General features: G+C 40.7%; 1 protein-coding gene across 1 annotated transcript in view; it reads right to left on the reverse strand.

Moving 5' to 3' along the window:
* The window catches only part of APCDD1 (APC down-regulated 1), a 36,802-nt gene extending 17,434 nt beyond the window's left edge, over positions 1-19,368 (reverse strand). The window contains exons 1-3 of the mRNA XM_060244019.1: positions 19,272-19,368; positions 4,106-4,289; positions 1,650-2,181 (exon numbers count right to left, since the gene is read on the reverse strand). Coding sequence (XP_060100002.1) covers positions 1,650-2,181; positions 4,106-4,289; positions 19,272-19,329 — 774 coding nt within the window. The 5' untranslated portion in view covers positions 19,330-19,368. The remainder of the gene's footprint in view (positions 1-1,649; positions 2,182-4,105; positions 4,290-19,271) is intronic.
* Positions 19,369-19,602: the final 234 nt, after the last annotated feature.

Here is a 19,602-nt window from a genome sequence, read left to right on the forward strand (position 1 = left end):
TGTGGTTCCAATTGCTGTGTGCATTCCTTTGAGATGTCATCAGAAAAGATGCAAAGACTGCAAAACAGTTATACTGTATTTTCATTCTCTCTCAAAGTACAGTTAGGTCAGTGAGATATGGAGCTTTCAGCTACAGATTAAAGCTTTTGAGGTTCTCTTCAAGCAGAGAAAGAGCTTCCTTTGTCTCTTCATCCCTCTCCCTGCCTCTCATAAACGTACTTTATACAGAACTTGCATCCAGGCCCTTGATCATGAAAATTTGCTAATGGACTTGTTTTTCAGCTTCTACTCTCAGATCTTCTTTGCTCTATGATTGCTGCCAGACTGCCATTATTTAGCACTCCCAAATCTAACTGTTTGTCAGAACTTAAGAACTTCAAACGGATCCCATTGCTGACACTGTTTTCTCCAAGGTGCTTCCCCCCCACACCAATTTAGAAGCATTTATTAATAGTTTGCCCCCCACCCACCAATATTTTGTTCTAATTTTTAAGGATTTACAAGAATTTTTAAGGATGACAAAATTCTATTTTGTACCTAGCAAACCTGTAACATCTAGAAGAACCAAGTGTTGGTAATATTAGGAAATATAGCATAATAATTTAAAAATGAAACACACAACTCAAGAGTAAGTAGGAATTATTTGCAAACCTGGCAGGATAGAACAGATGCCATCTTGATCATACAAGGGTTGATTCCCTTGACTGTTATTCTATCCAAGCTCAGCTACTTCTCCTTGATCATGTCAAAATTTTGGAAGCTAGATCTTAATTTTTCCTGTGCTAAGAACCGTAGAAGCAAAAATGCCAGGTAGCTCCATTGGCTATCTGATGTCCTATTCTAAGCATAGTCAATGACTCTTGTTCTAACATGCAATGCACTAAATGGTCACAAACTTGAAATAAGGAAGCCATTCACATAATAAATTACAACAAAGATAAATGAAGCCAGGAACTTACAAATCCAAATCCTAAGAGAAAACCTTACACTGAAGCAGAGAGTAAGAGGTTGCATATAATTAATGTAATTTATATTCCAAATTCAAGCAACCATTAATGAACATTGTAAACCTAGTAGCATAAACAGGAACAACATAATTCTATCCTTGAAAAATCTTAATATATTAATGCTGCAAAAGTCTGAAAAGCAATGCATTAGGAAATTTTCTACTTTTATCTTAATGAAATTATGTGTCACAGAACACTGGCTTCACCTTAAATTGCCCCTACCTGTTCTACAGATATATTATTTATTTTACAAAATGTATACTGCTCCTTCCTTCCCCCACATAGGCCACCAAAGCAGCTAACAGTTTTTAAAAAAATATTACAAGCAAAAACCCCTCCATTATTAAAACAAATAAAATTAGAGCTAAAGTACATTTAAAAAAATAAAAACAACACTGGGCAAGAGCAGTTTGATTACCAGAAACTGGGATGGTGAGAAATGGAGGCATTGTGTTATAAGCTGAAAAGAGTAGCAGTGAAATGGATTACAGCTTGAAGGAATGTAAAAGCAATAGGAATTTGTGTAATAAGGAAAACCTTGGAGACACAGGTTGAAGCCCCTAGCTTTCTGAAGACTTTTTGCTTATTATCCTTTAACTAAGTTGATACTTTGTTTGCCTTGGAACTGATATATTTACATACCTTGGCATTTTGTAAAGGGGGCTGGTAGCTAGATGGACGATAATACATCCTCTGAACAGGATCAGTGTGAATGTCTCCAAGAAATAGCTCTTCTACTAAGTGGTCTAAGTTATGGTGAAGGTACTGCTTCTCTACACGGATCAGCTGAAGTTCATGCATGGCAAAATTCAGAGCTCTGATGCATTCATAGCCATTTTCTTCTCTCCATATATCATAGCTCACATTCTGTTCCCAAGGTTTGTCTTCTGGTATAAATCCAGGACATGTACGGTTGACCAACTGGCTTAGTCTTCCAGCTACTGCCTCATTGTGATAGATGATCTGTATGTTGTGCAGCTGGTAATCAGCTTCGGTCCCCCCTCGAATGATCCATGATGCTTGCCGAAGGCGAACTTTACCACGGATAACTAAGGTATATATCGGGTTTGTGCAGCGGTTACCTCCATAGTAAAACTGGTAGGCTTTGAATGTATTATTGTGGTAGAATCTATATGATCTTGTGATGAATTCTGGGCCAGACCTAACTTCACATCTGTAGCCAAATGAGAAATAAATTGAAAAAAAGGGAGTTTAGTAAAGTGCAACATTGTAGCCTTAATCAATTAAAGTCCAAGTAACTGTTAGTATTCTCAGCACTGCTTCAACACCTTATTATACTATGATTTTCACCATTAAAAATAGCTCTCATAACTTTTTAGACGAAGCAGTAATGGTCACTAGCACAGAAGGCTTTCAAAGAGCAATCAGAAAGACTTGGTGGTCTATCTACTGGTCTTATGATGGAAGGGAGCTTCCATAGCTAGAGGTGGCAGGCCTTTGAATTGCTAGGAGTCTAAATCACAGGAATGCCTTTGCCTCTGTTTGTTGCTCTCCAGGGCAACTGGTTGGTCACTGCATGAAACAGGATACTGGATTAGATGGACCAGATCCAGTAGGGCTCTTTTTATATTCTTACACTTAAAAGACAATATCTTCACCAAATGTCCTTGTTTGTTTCTCTAGTTCTTCATTCCCTTTTCAGGGTTAATTTTTCTGTTTTTCTTTTTGAGAATTTCTTCCTGAATTTGGGATTTCCACACCTCTTCCCTGAGCTTTTCCCCACTGATATAAGTAAAGGATTTCAGTGCTGATTACTGCTTACTTTCTACTCCCATTCACTTCAGTAGCAGTTTTGCCTGAAAAAGGATTACAGGACTGGGCTTGAAGAGAACCTTATATCCCCCAAACAGGCTAAGAAAATAATTGAGAGTACACAGCTGAATAATGCAAGCTGAGACTACAAAATAAATACCTCTAACTGAATGTTTGTGATCTCAGATAAGCACTTAAGCAAGCTTGGACTAGTCAGCAAAGTTTCATAATTTCATTTTCTTAATGAACTTTGGTTTAGTTATAATTGACATGATATGGCATAAAGTCAATGATTTATTCACTTCCCCTTTGAAAATGGGTTGTGTTGTAACACAAAAGCAACCTATAAACATGGGGTTATCAGTCACACCATAATGAAGATTACAGCGACAGTCCTGCAAGCAACACAGCACAGCCTTCAACCTTCCTTCAACAGGGATGACAACATATAGTGCTTTGGAAGCTCTTTTGATTTTGAAAAACAGTATGATGTGGCACAACAAAGATGCAGTTATGGAGGGGTAAAACTCTGTAAGATGTTTAAAATTAGTTGACAGTTTCAAGAAATTACTGCAGTATGTCAAGGGTGCCACAGCACTCAACAGTTTATTTCCTGTGTCCTCTTGCTTTTGGGTCTTGGTAATAAAATCCTATGAGTTGCTTCCTACCAGCTAACTGACTGCCTTATGTCTCTGAGATTTCTTATGTCTCCCTTTATGGCCATATGGGATGCAGTCCCCCCTCTTCCTCTGGAAACTGAAGCCAAAAAGTGCCTCTCAGCCAAAGTAAAAGGCCAGTCCTGGTCAGAAGTGCCCACAAGGTTGAGGACTCATGCCTATGGAGAAATGGTATAAAACAAAGTAGTGGAGTAATGCACTATACGGATGGGCACAAACCTGCTCACAAGCCAAAATTTGGGCTGAACTTGGACCAGTTCAGAGCCCAGGGACCAGTTCAGAGCCCCTCAAACATTTACTGGACTTTTGGCTGGTTCAGCTGTTAGGGGCCAGCCTTCAACAGGGAGAGGGAGCAAAACCAAAGGGTTAAATGGCTTGCAGCCATTTAAGCCTAACAGCTGAGCGGTGGACCTGTGAGCCATTTAACCCTTTAGTTTCCCCCCCTCTTTCCAAGTGATGGAGAACAAAACCAAATGGTTAAAGGCTGGCAAACTCTGAACCAAACAGCCCTTTTTAGGTTCATACCCATCCCTAGGGTATTATACTACTTTCCTAGATGTCTACAATATTTGACTGTCAGTCAAACTAGCTTAGTCTGTCTGGCTTGTGTTTTTCTACAGTTTGACCATCAATTGTAGATATCCTTACCCAGTGGAGACCCAATGTCCCTCAATTGTTGGAGGCATCTGTACAGTGATTCGAGCTCCATTGTGGAGATGTTTCAGCATGTGATGACACTGTGACTCCTTGAAAGTTCGCCATGCATTCTTCTCCAGTGATCGAGGGTGGGACCTGCTGTCTGGATGAAGAAGTGCAGAACCTTCTCCTAGCCCTATAAAAATTGAAAAGGAGATATAAAAGAACTTCAGTGAACAGTCAACATTTTCTGTTGCTACCCATCAAGACATTTGAATATGCTTTCTGTGCTCCTGGCAGATTTTATTACTGATTTGCAAGTTCATTCTTGTACTTGCATGTCAGCACTAACTTAGGAGGATCAATATATTTTATCTTTAGATATGAGCAGAGCTTTGTCTGTAGAACAAGCCCAGCAGAAACTCATTTGCATATTAGGCCACACCCCCTGACACCAAGCCAGCCGGAACTGCGTTCCTGTACATTCCTGCTCAAAAAAAGCCCTGGTTATGAGAAGTTTTCTGACACGTTTTGGTCAAAATACATTGGCAGAATTGCCACATTACAAAAGGCATGAATCCTTACAAGCAGCCCCGTAGCCCGGATTTGAAGAATTGGGGGCCCTTGATTTTTTTCAGGGGGCACATAGTGGCCGCAACCTCCATGGCCTTCTCTCCTACCACCGCTGAGGAGGAAAGCTGCCAGCTCGCTGCCATACAGCCTCCCCCCCAGTTGCCCCAAGGTGATTCCTTTCCACCCCTATTCCAGCAGCTCTGGTGGGGAGCCACTCAGAGGTTTAGATACGTGCTGTATGGCCTCCTGCCCTTACCTGTAACATGACCCAGCTAGGCAAGTCCAGCGGGACAAGGGGGAGTGGTGGAAGGCACCACCAAGTTGCAACTGACTTCTGGGACTACAAGACCTCCGATTCGGGTTTCTTCCAGTCGGAGGGCAAGCCGAGGCTACCCAAGCGCAGCTCCCACCCTCACTTGGGTGGCCAGCAAGACCAGGCCAGAAAACCCCTGCAGGCAAACATCACCTCTCCACTGATCCCCAGGCACGGATTGCAGCTGGGACCTCCACTTGTGTGCACCAGCCTACCATACCCTGCCCAGTCTGGCAGAGAAAGCCTGCAATGGAGCCACCCGCTCCCTACCCCCGCCACCCCACTTGAGGGCTAGAACGGCCTCTTCTTGCTAGAACGGCCTTCTTCTCCCTAGCCCAACGTCAGCCTAAGGTGGAGCTTAACTTTCAGTCCTGGGCGCTGAAAGTGTTCCATTGTTTCTGTTTGGTGAGGGGTCAGAGATTTCTTCTAGCCCCTAAGGAAGCAGAAGCAACACTGAGCTTAACTTTCAGTCCTGGGTGCTGAAAATGCCCTGTTGTTTCTGCTTGCTGAGGGGTCAGAGATTTCTTCCAGCCCTTAAGGAAGCATAAGCAACAGGGAGCTTAACTTTCAGTCCTGGATGCTGAAAGTGCCCCATTTTTCTGCTTGCTGAGGGGTCAGAGATTTCTTCCAGCCCCTAAGGAAGCAGAAGCAACAGGGAGCTTAACTTTCAGTCCTGGATGCTGAAAGTGCCCCATTTTTCTGCTTGCTGAGGGGTCAGAGATTTCTTCTAGCCCATAAGGAAGCAGAAGCAACACGGAGCTTAACTTTCAGTCCTGGGCGCTGAAAGTGCCCCATTGTTTCTGCTTGCTGAGGGGTCAGAGATTACTTCCAGCCCCTAAGGAAGCAGAAGCAACAGGGGGCTTAACTTTCAGTCCTGGGTGCTGAAAGTGCCCAGTTGTTTCTGCTTGCTAAGGGGTCAGAGATTTCTTCCAGCCTCCAAGGAAGCAGAAGCAACACAGAGCTTAACTTTCAGTCCTGGGCACTTTCATTGTTTCTGCTTGCTGAGGGGTCAGGGAATTTTTCCAGCCCCTAATCAAGCAGAAGCAACTGTGTATGATCATGTCCCCTAAGCAAGCAGAAGCAATGGTGTATGATGACGGCAGAATGGAGAAGGATGCAGCTGAGGCATTGGAGGCTGGTTAGGGGCCCCAAGTCAGGGGGCCCTGCCTAGCAGTCAGGAGGCTGTGCCCCCACAGGCCTCCTCTTAGCTACGGGCCTGCTCACAAGCCTGAAAATTCAAAGTTTTATTGGCCTATCTATGTCACCCTGTCAAAGTCCTAGACCAAAGTCCTAGGCCAAAACTCTTTGGGGGTGAGGGCTGCAGAACACAAAATTATAAAACCCTGGAGTGTGAAAATTACAAAACCCTGGGGTGTGACCACCTCACACACTAGCCCTTTCGACTATCCCAATGGTCAGAGACCAAAGGGCAAGCTTCTAACCTTCCCAGGACTAAACAATTCCACCCTAAAAGGTAGGTTTGCAGAATGAGTTTCTCAGAAAAGCAAATTACTCTGGTAGGTGGAAAGCCAGTTTAAGCTCTGGACTTCAGTTGAGGTGAATTGAAGGCAAATAACCACAAAGTAAATTAAAATATATATTTTATTAAGGTGCAAGAATATTTTCAAAAGTGACGGTAACTGTGATGATAAAAATAAGAAAGCTATAAATACCAATGCTACCTTAACAGTAATACATTGGTTCCAAATATTATAGGTTACAATTCAAAGGTAAAGCTCCAGTAATGCAGAAGTGGCTCTCTCCTGAGAGTCAGCTTAGCCAGGAGCTGTCTGGCTCTCACAAGCAGCATTCAATATGGCCACAGTGAGCATAATTATGACTGCATGTCAGGATCGCAGACAGTTACCATCAAGCTTAAAGAATAAACTAGAATCCTACTTCTTTATGGGTAAGGGGCCCTTATGGTCTCAGGCCTAAAGATCAATAGTGTCCCTAAGTGGTGATGTATAGCCTGTTCACCAGGCCAATAAGGAACCAGATGACCTATGCAGTGGTCTGACCAGGGGAAGAAGAAACAAAACTATCTGTAGCTAGATTTGGCTGTTTCCCACAAGTGTTTAACTGAATGGAATGTGGCTAATTGGAGCTGGTACTGGGCTCCTTGACTCCCCTCTGCAGCTGGCATTATCTGCAATTTCACAAGGTCAGTTTGACTCAACTTTAGTAAGGCTGTTTCTCAACTGTATTAACCCACAAGCAGGCTGCATTTGAAGCCTGAACCAAACTTTCAAACAGACAATAAATTTTAGGGAACATGTTTTCTTCATACATCCCTGGGAACAATAAACACAATCAGTAAAATATTCGGGAGATTTCAGAATGTGTGGAAAGAACACTATAATCGTATAGGATTTATTGATTGAGGAATATGATCCCTTACAGTGTGCTCTGTGAAAAAATGCATTTTTGGGGTTGAGGTCTGACCTGAGTAAAACCTTTACCTGGAGGTTTTAAAAGTGTTTTTCTCTGGACAAGGGAACAGGCAGGAGGGGAAAGTCAGTTCAACAGCTTTCTAGCCTCATCTCAGCTACCTCTTAAGAAAAATTCCAGCTAGAGACAATAGCTCCCCCCCTTCAAGAAGGGAACAGAGATTTGGAGATATGAAAGACTAGACAAACTTCAGGGAGAAACTTCTGGAGACTTCAGGAAAATCTTCTTTGGCCCAGCCTGACCTGGTCAGTGAGTGGGGGAAAGAGAGATGATAAAACTCCTGGGAGCAAAGAGGGAGCTCTTTTGTGTTGAGTCCATCAGAGTACACAGAACTCTTAACTGAGGTCTGGAGAAGGTAGCCATTGCCATGTGCTGGCCTACATCTGATATAATAGAAAGGTAATAGAAGCTCAGTAGAGATCTGTAACTTTCTAAGCTAAGGAGCCTGCCTTATATTTAACAACAGATAGTGCATGTATAGAGGGAGGAACAGAAGAATTGCATTTTACCCTTTTCTTTTGAATCCCTTGCTCAGTCTGGTGCTGTGCTAAAAGTATGCTTGTAAAATTTTTCTTTTTAATGAACACTTTATAATTTTTAATAATGGTAGTGGTTCTCTGTACCACATAGCCTCCACCATCTCAGACATGCTATTTTAAAAGGAGTGCCGGGGGAAGGCACGCAGTTGGCAAACAACTATTCCTCAGGGTAAATCGTCCCCATGGCAACCAGGTGTTGGGCAGTGGGAGACAAAGGGGCAAGGCCTCAGAACTTGGAAGGCAAGCTGGGAGTCCTGAGCCTCCCAACAGGCAATTCCTACAAAGGTCAAGTGGTGGTGGCAGATTACCAGAGAGAGAGAAAAGTCTCCCCAGCTGTTGAGAAAACCTTAGAATCATAAGAGTTGGAAGGGACTTCCAGGATCATCTAGTCCCAACTCCCTGCACAATGCAGAAAGATCACAAATTCCCCCCCCCCACCAACACACATCCAGTGATCCCTGCTCCATGCCCAGAAAATGGCAGAATATCTCTAGGATCCCTGGCCAAACTGGCCTGAAGAAAAATTGCTTCCTGACTCCAAAGTGGCTATCAGCATTTTCCTGAACATTTAAGAAAGGGTCATGAGATAGGCTTCCCAATCCCCAGGTCCCAGTGGGGGATCCCCCATTTTTACAGGCTTCCCCCTGCCCCCAGCCAGCTGGCCAGTGGGGGAAGCCCTGCCCCCACAGTCACCATGTACCTTTAGAGCTCCAGCAGGTTTAGAGACCTGCAAACAGGTCCGTTTTTAAAATGTGTGCCTTTAAAGCTAAGCAGGAAGCAGGAAACAGGAAGCGCTTCATGGGAAATCAGCAGCTATTAGCCATGATGGCAAACAGATCCTCCATGTTCAGAAGCAGTGTATGGCTGAATATTTCTTGGGGAGGAGTCAACAACAGGTGGAGCTTTTGTCCTGGTTCACAAGATATCCGGATGGCCACCATGAGAAACAGGAAGCTGAACTAGATGGCGCATTGGTCTGGTCCAGCATGGCTTCTCTCACATTCATATGACATTTTCCAGTAGTTTCTCCCAATTCATCGCTATATGAGTAAAGAAAAGCTTTGCCTAAATTACATCTTTGTTTTTTATGCATGCTTTCCTGCATTTTAACACACATGCAGAAAACTCCTTTAATTGTATTTCTCAGAGAAGTATATTTCTGACATTAAAATACCCTGAAAGCAATTTTATTTCTTTCTGAGAAACACTGAACATGTATGTCTTAAAACCCTTCCCAATGTTAGTTTCAGAAGGTGTATCAGAGGATATTAGTTTCAGGGGGCAGCTCTGCTGGTCTTCAGTAGAACAGCTAGATTTGAGTCCAGTAGCACCTTAAAAATCATCAAGATTTTCAGGATATAAACTTTTGAGAGTCAAAGATGACAAAGGAAGTTTTGACTTTCAAAAGCTTACGTATAAGAGCAAAAACCTATTGCTCTCTAAATTTCTGCTTGCCTTGAATCTAGCTCTTCCTAATGTTAGCTATAGACCTTGCATTTAAAAACTGAAAACTGCTGGAAATCTAATCTGGTATTTAATTCAAAGTATACAGAAGATTATATTAGGTCTATTAAGTATTGAAGTATACACAAGACTACAGGTAGAGACACAATATAGTGCATCTGGATGGATTACTAGTTTACGTACTTTGAGATTCCATTAGTCAAGATTTCTTCTGATTTACGCCAAAGTAAATAATGACCTGTCCCATTTTGGCTCCACAGAAGTGAAAGCCAAGTATAACCTATAAGCATTAAATGTAATGACAATAGTAACATGATTTTTGTCTCTGCAACAAACTTTTCAAGTAGAAACTTGTCAGGAGCTTTAGAAGTTTCCAAAAGATAAAACACAATTGACTTAGATTAAGAATGCTTATCTAGTCAGTTACCCTACACAATTAAGTAAATATACATTAGGATTATCTTTTGATGTGGAAACTGCTAGATAACCTAACCACATGGCAAAAAATATACAGTTCCACTAGAGACTATTATGTATCACTGCCAAGCAGATGGTTTGTCTTCAACTTTACTTTAGTCACTCTGAACATCAAAAGGAGTAAAGTCTTGAAGAAATAGTCACCAAAATAGCCAGAAGACGATGAGATTCAGACAGCAGAATATTGAAGCTATTGTTTTAAAAATGTGTACGTGAGTGGGTATCGAGGACAAAAGTTTGCTTCTTCCTTGGTTTTGCCCCTCTCCAAATAAGGAGATTTTGCCCCTCCCCAACCTTGAGTGCAGCCTCTGTTCTTTCTCTCTCTGAATTCAGCAGAACTCTCACTTAGGAAAATGAATGACAGCTCATAATCCACCACTGAGCTGGTCTTTAGGATTCCTAGTGCTGGATTAACAAACATGCATTTGGAAAGTATCAACTGAACATCTAAACAAAACGTGGCTGAGGATGCACCTTCCCTATACATTTTCCACACATAGATCTTAAAATCAGAGATCACCATAATTATTATTGTATTATATTGTATAGTTACCATGCTTTTCACTTCCATATAGAATATCCTGTGTTTACCTCTAGATTTAGGCCATTGTTTGTTAGTACAATTCAGGCTCATTATAGGGTTGTCAAGGTGAGACATCATCAGAAGTGGTTTACCATTGTCTTCTTCTGCACAGTACTGGCCTTAACTGAAGTCTCACTGCCCTTGCCTATGAAAAATTCTCCACCAGTCTCACCTTCCACTATACCTGCTGCCCAGAGCTTTTCTGTAGGAAAAAGCCCAGCAGGAACTCATCTGCATATTAGACCACACCCCTGACAAAATTGTTTCACATCATTTTTTTAAAAAAAATCCAGCAGGAATTCATGTGCATATTAGGCCACACCTCCTGACACCAAGCCAGCCGGAACTGTGTTCCTGTGCATTCCTGCTCAAAAAAAGCCCTGCTGCTGCCCAATAGATACCATTCCAGGGTTCCTTTGCCCTCATCACCATTGGAACTGTCTGTTCTCTTCTGCTGATGAGACCATCCAAAACTAAAGGAGATATCATGTGGGAAGAGAGAACTCCCCAGGCCAGATGGCACTCAATAAACTACTGTGGAAGAGCTAAGGATAACTATGCCAGCACTATTCTTAATGATACAACTGCAAAATCTAGCCAAATAATAGTATGGATTCAGGCTTCATGGAAAACCTATAAATATAACCAACATTTGACCCAACTACATTTGTCCCAACTACATATGCAGAAGGGGAAGACTTGTATGCAAGTGTCCAGGAAGAAGTTGATCACACACCTAACAAGATGTCCTGACAATCATAAATGACTTGAATAGAAGAGTAGGAAACAAAGTACAATCAAATATTGTCAGATGATTTGGGCTAGGAACACAAAATGAAGCAGAGGAGTTATTCATAAAATTCTGTAAAGACAGCAAATTATTTCAACTGAACAGATAATTTTGTATACTTGGATATCACTGGATAGCCAATACAGAAATCAATATAGAATTGGAAGCAGAAGATGGAAAAGCTCTATTCTGGCTACTAAAACAAGACCAGGAGCTGATTGTGGTACATACCATAAATTATTAATTTTGAAAATTAGAGTAAAGCTGGAGAAAAAATACTAAAACATGTATGTTGTCAAAATACAATCTAAACAACATTCCTAAAAATGTAAAGACCATGTAAAGAACAGGCTTGCATTACTAAGTTCACGCAAATGTGAACCGGAAGAACTATGGGTCATAACCAGATATATTATCAAGGAAGAATGCACATAAATTATTCCAGTAGCCAAAAGAAATTAAAAGCCTCAATATATGACCGATGCAATTTTTAAAATGGTTAAAGACAGATAAAAACAAAAGCAAAAGGTGACAGAACCAGAAGTTTAAATGTGCACTCCAGTGACTGGCATGTAAAGACAGACAGAACTATTATAATAAAGAAAGAGAAGAGAACAACAAAAAATGGAAACAAGTTATCTGTTCCATGAGATCCAAGGAATCAAACGGAAATTTAAAGAATGCTTAGGCATGCTGAAAAAGCAACATGGAAGTACATAAACTGAACAGGACAAAATTAAGAAAAGAAGGGAACAACACATGAGAACAAAACAGAAGAGATGAAAACATGACTCCTTCAAAGAAACCATCTTTTGAAGAGGAACCTGCAGTTTTAGAAAGTAAAATTTTGCTCAGAGCAATTGGGAAAAACAAATCATCAGGGCAGATGGGATATCAAATACTGTTATTTCAAACTACAGAAACAGAATCCATCGAATCTTTCAATCTATATTCCAGTTCTGGAAAAGGAGATGTCAAGAAATGCAGCAATTATCAGACAATCACATTTCTCATGTGAGTAGTCCTGCTCAAAATCTTACAAACTTACCATATATGGAACAAGAAATGCCAGATGTTCAAGCTAGATTCAGAAAAGGAAGAGGCACTAAATGCCATATTGCAAATTTACATTGGTTACTGAAGTATATGAGAGACTTTCAGAAGAAAAACCAGACTGTGTTTCATGGTTGGTTTTAAAAGAAATGGGTGTGCCACAACATCTGATTCTTTTGATGTGCAATCTATACCCTGGAGATGAAGCTTCTGTTTGGATATAATATGGAAAAACAGAATGGTTTCCAGTTGACAAAGGTGTCAGACAAGGATGTATTCTATCTCCCTATCTGTTCAATCTATATGAAGTACATCTCATAAGGAAAACCGAATTAATTTAGATGAAGGTGGAGTGAAAACTGGTGGAAGGAACATTAACAATCTGAGATATGCAGATGACATCACATTACTGGCAGAAAATAGCGAAGACTATTTTCCTGATGAAGGTTAAAGCAGAAAGTGCCAAGTAGGTTTACAGCTGAACATCAAGATGACAAAAGGGACCTAAACAATATCCTTAAATGTAAAGATGTCACACAACCATGATGATGATGATAATTCATGAATGAAGATAATAGCATTCCCCATTACTATGTAGGGGTGTGAAAGCTGGACAATGAAGAAAGCTGATAGGAAGAAAGTTGATTTACTAGAAATGTAATGGTGGAAGAAAGTTTCATGAACTCCATGGACCTCCAAAAAGACAAATAAGAGGGTTTTAGATTAAATCAAGTCTGAACTGTCCCTAGAAGCTAAAACAAGTAAACTGAAGCTATGTACTTTGGTCACATAATGAGAAGACAAGACTCATTGGAAAAGACAATGACACTAGGAAAAGTTGAAGGCAGCGGAATAGGAAGCTCCAACAGGGAGCAGATTGACTCAATCAAGGAAGCCACAGCCCTCAGTTTGCAACACCTACAAAAGGTAATTAACAATAGGATGTTTTGGTCATTAATTCATATGGTTGGCATAAGCTGGAAGCAACTTGACTATATTTAACACACGTGTGTGTATACACACACACACACAACTGAGGCTTCTACTTTTGCTTTATGTCTATAACAAGCATGCATACATTTTAAAATTACTACTATAATCAATAACAAAGATGTAAGATCATATGGAAGTTTAATAAGAATACCCTCAGCGCTAAATGAAATGCATATTAAAATATTTTTAGATAATGAATTTGGATTATTTGCAAAGCAATAAGCAAATACTTTCCCAAAGCATTTGTTTGATATATACCAAACCATATCCTACACTATGCAAGACGTTATGATAATTCAGTAAGGGACAGGTTTTACAATATCTTGTATCCTGTAATCACAAAATATTTGTGATATGAGCCTTTATTTGCCTCCTAGTAGGTTCAAATATTGTAAAGTATGAATGGTAAATACTTAACATGCCTGAAACAAGCACTACCTTGAGAAACATATGGATATGCAAGAAATGTACTTTACACAAAACCTTGATTTTATAGGAATGCCACGAGACTAGTGAAGCTCAAAGCATTTTTAAGCTGGGGGGTGGGTGATACAGAGTTGAAAACTAAATTAGCTAAACTGTTTAGAATTCACTTTACTGTTCATCTTATTATTTAAGACTTTTAAAAAAATCTGAATGATTTTAGCATTTGACATCTTAAACGTTTGTGGCTTTTTGTATAAGCAAAAAAATCCAAAACACAATAATGAACAAGTTCCAGCTGCAAATCTTCTTTGACATTCAACAGGTTTCATTTTGACTAATGAATACAAGAGTTTATTTATTTATTTATTTATTTTTTGAAGAAAGGCTATTCTTGTAGTATAGAGATCTAAATGAACTTAAGTTGCATTTTATCTAATTTTGTTTCCATTGCATGTGCAAACAGCACTTGACTTCAGAAAAGGTTAGCTAAGAGTTTTAATGCTTATTTATGTAAACACATTTAAAACACTCCTGGATTTCCAAATGTAGCCCACCTGCCTGAGTCATGGTTAAGTGATCTTAAATAGCTAGGCAGCACTTCTTTTCAGCTATTGTTTGGTTATCTCTTGATGGATGTTGATAGGTGACTAAGGGGTTAGAACGGTTGAAGAGCCAATGTACTGCATTGTGACCCAAAAGGCCAATTCAGTTTCAATTTGTCCTAAACAAAGTAATATATCCAAGTATGGGAAGTAATATACTATCATTATGCAATACTGATACGTAAAATCTTGCCTTAAACACAATTCAGTTTAGATTGCTTGATTACAAGGACACTGGGAATGACAAAAGTCTAGAACACATTGCAGAAGGAAAATGTGATGGAACTGGATTTTAGAAAACTTTTAGAGACTAATTTGTTATACACAACCAGATACATCTGTAAAATGCAAAAGCATAGCATGAAGGCAACAGCCTGTCCCCACTGTTTGTTCATCAGCAGCTATTACTCAAATATACATTACATCTGACTGTGGAAGTTCTATTTAGCTAGTAGGGCTAACAGCCATGAATTTGTAAAGCCATTTAAGCTAGTGGCTATGGATTCTGTAAATTATGTTGTGTGACACTCTTTATCTTTCCAGAATCTACTGCCAATTAAATTCATTGTATAATCCCAACATTCTATGGGGCAAAGTTAAGGAAGATAAATTGTTGTTTAATTCTGTATAATCATGTTTTAGTCCGTTAAAAATCTCAAAAAGAAGACAAGGATGAAGTCAAAACTTCATACATGGACACAAGTTGTATTCAGTTGTCTTAAGAGAAGGGCATTACCCCACTTTTTCAAAGTAAGACAGTTCAGACTGAGCAACATTTAATGTGCCACAAAGGTCCTCTTCGATCTACCCAGAATGGAATAGTGGGAAAGACTACAAGCAAGCCTCTTTCAGAAGATCTCGAACGACAAGAGGACTCATATAGAAACAACTGTTCTCTGCATTGACGGTTGTACAGCTTGTTCTTAAAGTGTTTAATCAATGGCAAATGCTGCTAAATGCAGTGGGAGTTGCTTAGAATGGCAACAATTTAACAAATGCAAAATGGATTACAGTTGTTAACATACCTCATATAGGACATAACTCATGGGTTGAAATTGCAGAAATATACATTTAGTTTATACATTAGGAAAAAGTTGCTATATATAACAGTAGCTTTTAAATCTAATATTGTCCCAATGGAGGCTGTAGAATCTCTTTCTCCGAAAATTTAAAAGAAACGTAGTTAGGCCTCTATCAGGGAAGCTTCAATATAGATCATGTGCTCAGGGCAAGACGGCTGGGACAAGATAGCCCCAAATCTATATTCCAATATTAAAATTCCACAGCCATAAATGAGAAAATAGAACATACACATGTCCAAAGTTAAACTGACAATAAGATCCTTTTTAAAAGCTTGTCTAAGTATTCTCACACCCAAACATGTGCTGTTGACAGAAATAGTGTCATGAAATGAGTTTAAGACTAAAAACAGTTTTAAAAATCAAAAAGTGAGAACACACAAGGACTATATCCAACTGTCTGCCCTTATTTGAGCCCAAGGGGGCAATGGTCTTCCACTACAAATCTTCATCCCTGTGTTAATAAATGGCCTCAACAGGCTGATGCTTTCTCTCCCCACACTTTTTAAAATGTTTCCATTTGATGACACTGTGAAGGGGGGTGGTGGACAAAGTTCCCTCTTTCAAGTTCTCTTGGCAGAGGCTGTTTTGATCTGACTATTGGCCCTGATTTGTTTCACATTTCAGCCAAAGTTTAAAACAGCTCTGTAATTCCAAGCAGATGAGCCTGGAGACTAACCCTATAATTATACCTTCTCTCCTTACTTAGCCTCTAACTTCAAACCTTCCGTTTTGATTCCTAGACGCCCAGATCAGAGAATTCTAAAGTACACCTTGGCGTCCAGGCAGGTCTGTCTCAACCAGACATATTTATATAGTCTATATATTTTGTAGTTGGGTTGTGGGAAGAGAATAAAAATGCCTTTGATGAGCAAGTCCTCTTTGTCTCAAAAAAAGACAAGCTGGAGGCTCATGGTCTTTATTATTCATCATGTGGCATTTTGCATACTTAATGTTTTCCAAACGAAGCGGAAGATATTAATTCTATTTTAAATCAACATTATCAGATCCTACAGGCTTGTTTTTGAATTTTCTAATACCAATAATGCATAAAAGCAAGCATGTAATTTAGTAACATATATGAATAATACTGAATGTGGTTTTCAATGAGATTGTGTTTCCACAACCGCTGCTTGGGGGGGAACAAGGAATTGTGGTGCTCAATGCCTTTGAAAACTGAGTAATGTGGTTAGGTGTCTAGGTTAATACAACTGAGTGGCTGATGCTACTTGATCTCAAGCTAGACAGCCATCCAGCAACAGAACCTGATCATTTGAGTGGGGGAGAGAGATCTATGAATGTTGGCCCAAGTCACTTCTTATGATTGCCACTCACTCTAATTTTCTCCCAGATCCTCTACCATGTGCTGAAGGCCTAGAGGAAAGTGCAGAAGTTAAGTAAGAAACAGCTGCAGTCTTGCCAGACATCATCATGAGAACTCTAGGAAGGACAACTTGCTCACACTTATGGAAAGTGATGGATAAGATTCTGTATGCAGGAAGAATGCAGGTGGGAACAAGTGGTTGTGTAGATTTCTGATCACCTACTAGGCACCTTTCTTGTTGGTAAATTCTTTCAATGGACATTTCTGAGGCATACAGCCCTGGACTGGGATTGGGAAATACTGAGGTTAAACATACAAAGATCAAGCCTTGCTGGGAAGCAATTGGCATGGTTTCTGCAACAGAAATATAAGAGTGATTACAACAGATATTATATATTTGGACTCCCAAAATGTTTTCAGCAAAGGCTCTTACCAAGGGCTCCACAATAAGTTTAGCATTTATGAAATAAGAGAAATGGCTCTTCTTACCGACTAGTAATTGGTAGAAGAACAGACCCAGTGGTAAGACTAAAGAAAAAACTCCCACAATGACATATGTAAGAAGGGTCTCCTAGGCTAAAAACACGCACTTTTGATCCACTTTCAATGAACTTTCCAACTGGATTTTGCCAGTTCACACAAGTGCACTGAAAATGGATCAAAACGGCATTATTTAGTGTGTGTGATTGCAGCCCTAGGAAACAGTGCTATTTGTTCATATGTGATCTGGAACTGTTTGTGAGGTATCCTAGTCTGCAAACGCAGCAAATAATTCAGGTGAAATCCAAAGCAAATTATGAAGAACTCCTAAGGGAATCTTTCCATAGTGAGCAGTGTACATGAATTTGTAATGATGCACAACTGGTGCAGAAAGTCTAAGGTATGACAACATTTGAATACTAGGTACAATTCAGAAAGCTTCCATCTCAGAAAAAAAGGTACAGCTGGAAAGTTGGGGAAAGGGGCAACCTGCTGGAACACTTTACATATGAGGAAGTACCACCATATTTGAGGATTTTTAGTTTAGCAAAAAAAAAAAAGATGGCAATTCTAAAATCATGTAGCATGGAAACAGTAGATAGAGAATCTTTTCTCCCTCTCTCCTAACACCAACAAAAGGCACTATGGTACATCTTCATTCTACATACCGGTAACTTCCTTGCTGCTACAAGATTTGGCAACTGCCACTGCTTTAGACAGATGGCTTTAAAAGTTAATTTTTAAAAGAAAAAATCATAAGTATAGACTGTCAACTGTTATTATTCATGATAGCTAAGTGGAATATTCATCTTGGAAGTAACACCCCTAAGTATCAGCAACTGGAATGTAAACAGCAAACACTCCTGTTTGTCTTCATGTCTTCACTTGGCTTCCTGAAAGCACCTGCTTGGCCACTGCACCTAACAACATGCTTCATCAAACAGACCCCCTGCACTGTATGTTTATAGCAGGAGTTTTGTTTTTACTTAACCTGTGAATGCAGTTCATGGTCCTTACGTTCCTGAACAGTGTACTTGAAATCAGCAGGATGGTTGAGGCCTACGGGATGAGATATTTAGTTTGGCTATGGAGTGCGAAGAGAGCAAAATTAAGTGTAATGGTCACTCCCTGGTACTGTGCTTCTATGCACCGTATGGACTGCTCTGGAGTGAGATGGCTGTAATATGGATCACGTATGAAGCTGAAAGAAAAACAGGCAAAGTGGACTTTCTCCAAATAGCTTTCCTGTTGGATCTGTTACAATGCTGTTGTTGTTGACATCAAATCACAGCTGACTTATGGCAACTGCATGGGGGTTTTAAAGGCATTCAGAGGTAGTTTGCTGTTACCTGACTCTGCATCATGACCCTGGTATTCCTTGGATGTCTCCCACCCATATACTAGCCAGGATTGACACTGCTTAACTTCTGAGAATGGATGAGATCAGGCTAGCTTGGGCTGTCCAGGTCAGGGGCTTTCACAATGCAAGTCATCAGCAATAACCCCAACAGCACCTGGAACTGTTTTTTTTAAATGCCCCAATACATATTTTGTGAGCAGTTCTTGATAACTCTGTTATGTCTTTTAGAACCTCCTCCCCCGTGCAATGCCCCTTGTTTAAAGCCTGAAGTCAGACTACACTGGTTCGTACAAACTGTTCAGCAATCTGCTCCTGCAGTTTACCCACCGAAATGAGAAGCCCTGGCGTCATACAATCATCAATTAAATAAATAATGCTAATAAAGAGACAGCATTAGGACGACAACTTATAGACTCGCAATAACATAGAGCTCTCCGCCTGGGATAACAGGGCACGGGAAAAGGACGTCTTATTGCTACTAGAGTTACATCACTCCCAACGAGCATGGCGATAGCAACAGCCAGCTCCGAGCTCTGAACAGAGTTTCACCTAAAGCTGGCTAAGAGAGCAAAACAGCAATAATTATAACAATCGCAACGACGCCGGTGGCGACACGATAACAACTCCCTGGCAAAGGCGCTCGCCCTTTCGCTCCATCTGCGACAACTCACCATGCAACAGCAGGGCTAGGAACAGGTATCTAACCAGGCTGCAGCAGGGACAGGACATGTCCAGCTCTCCGACGCCTCCTCGGCTCAGCGCCTCTTCTCCCCCACGCCAGCCCACCCCCTTCCCTTCTCTTCCCTCTCCGCCGCGCTTTCTTCTTCGGAAGCGACGAGGCTCTTCCAAGTCCCGGCAGTCGCGTGGAAGTATGAGGAGCGCGCTCGAGAGCCGCCGGACCCCCCTGGCCGACCCCAAATCCTGCAGGAGGGCGCCTGGCAGCCTCGTGTCTCTTTCTTCGCGGGCGAGCTGCCTGCAAGCGCAGAAGGCAGAGCCGGCGCG

The sequence above is a fragment of the Heteronotia binoei genome, chromosome 7, assembly GCF_032191835.1.
Source record: "Heteronotia binoei isolate CCM8104 ecotype False Entrance Well chromosome 7, APGP_CSIRO_Hbin_v1, whole genome shotgun sequence".
Taxonomy (NCBI): domain Eukaryota; kingdom Metazoa; phylum Chordata; class Lepidosauria; order Squamata; family Gekkonidae; genus Heteronotia; species Heteronotia binoei.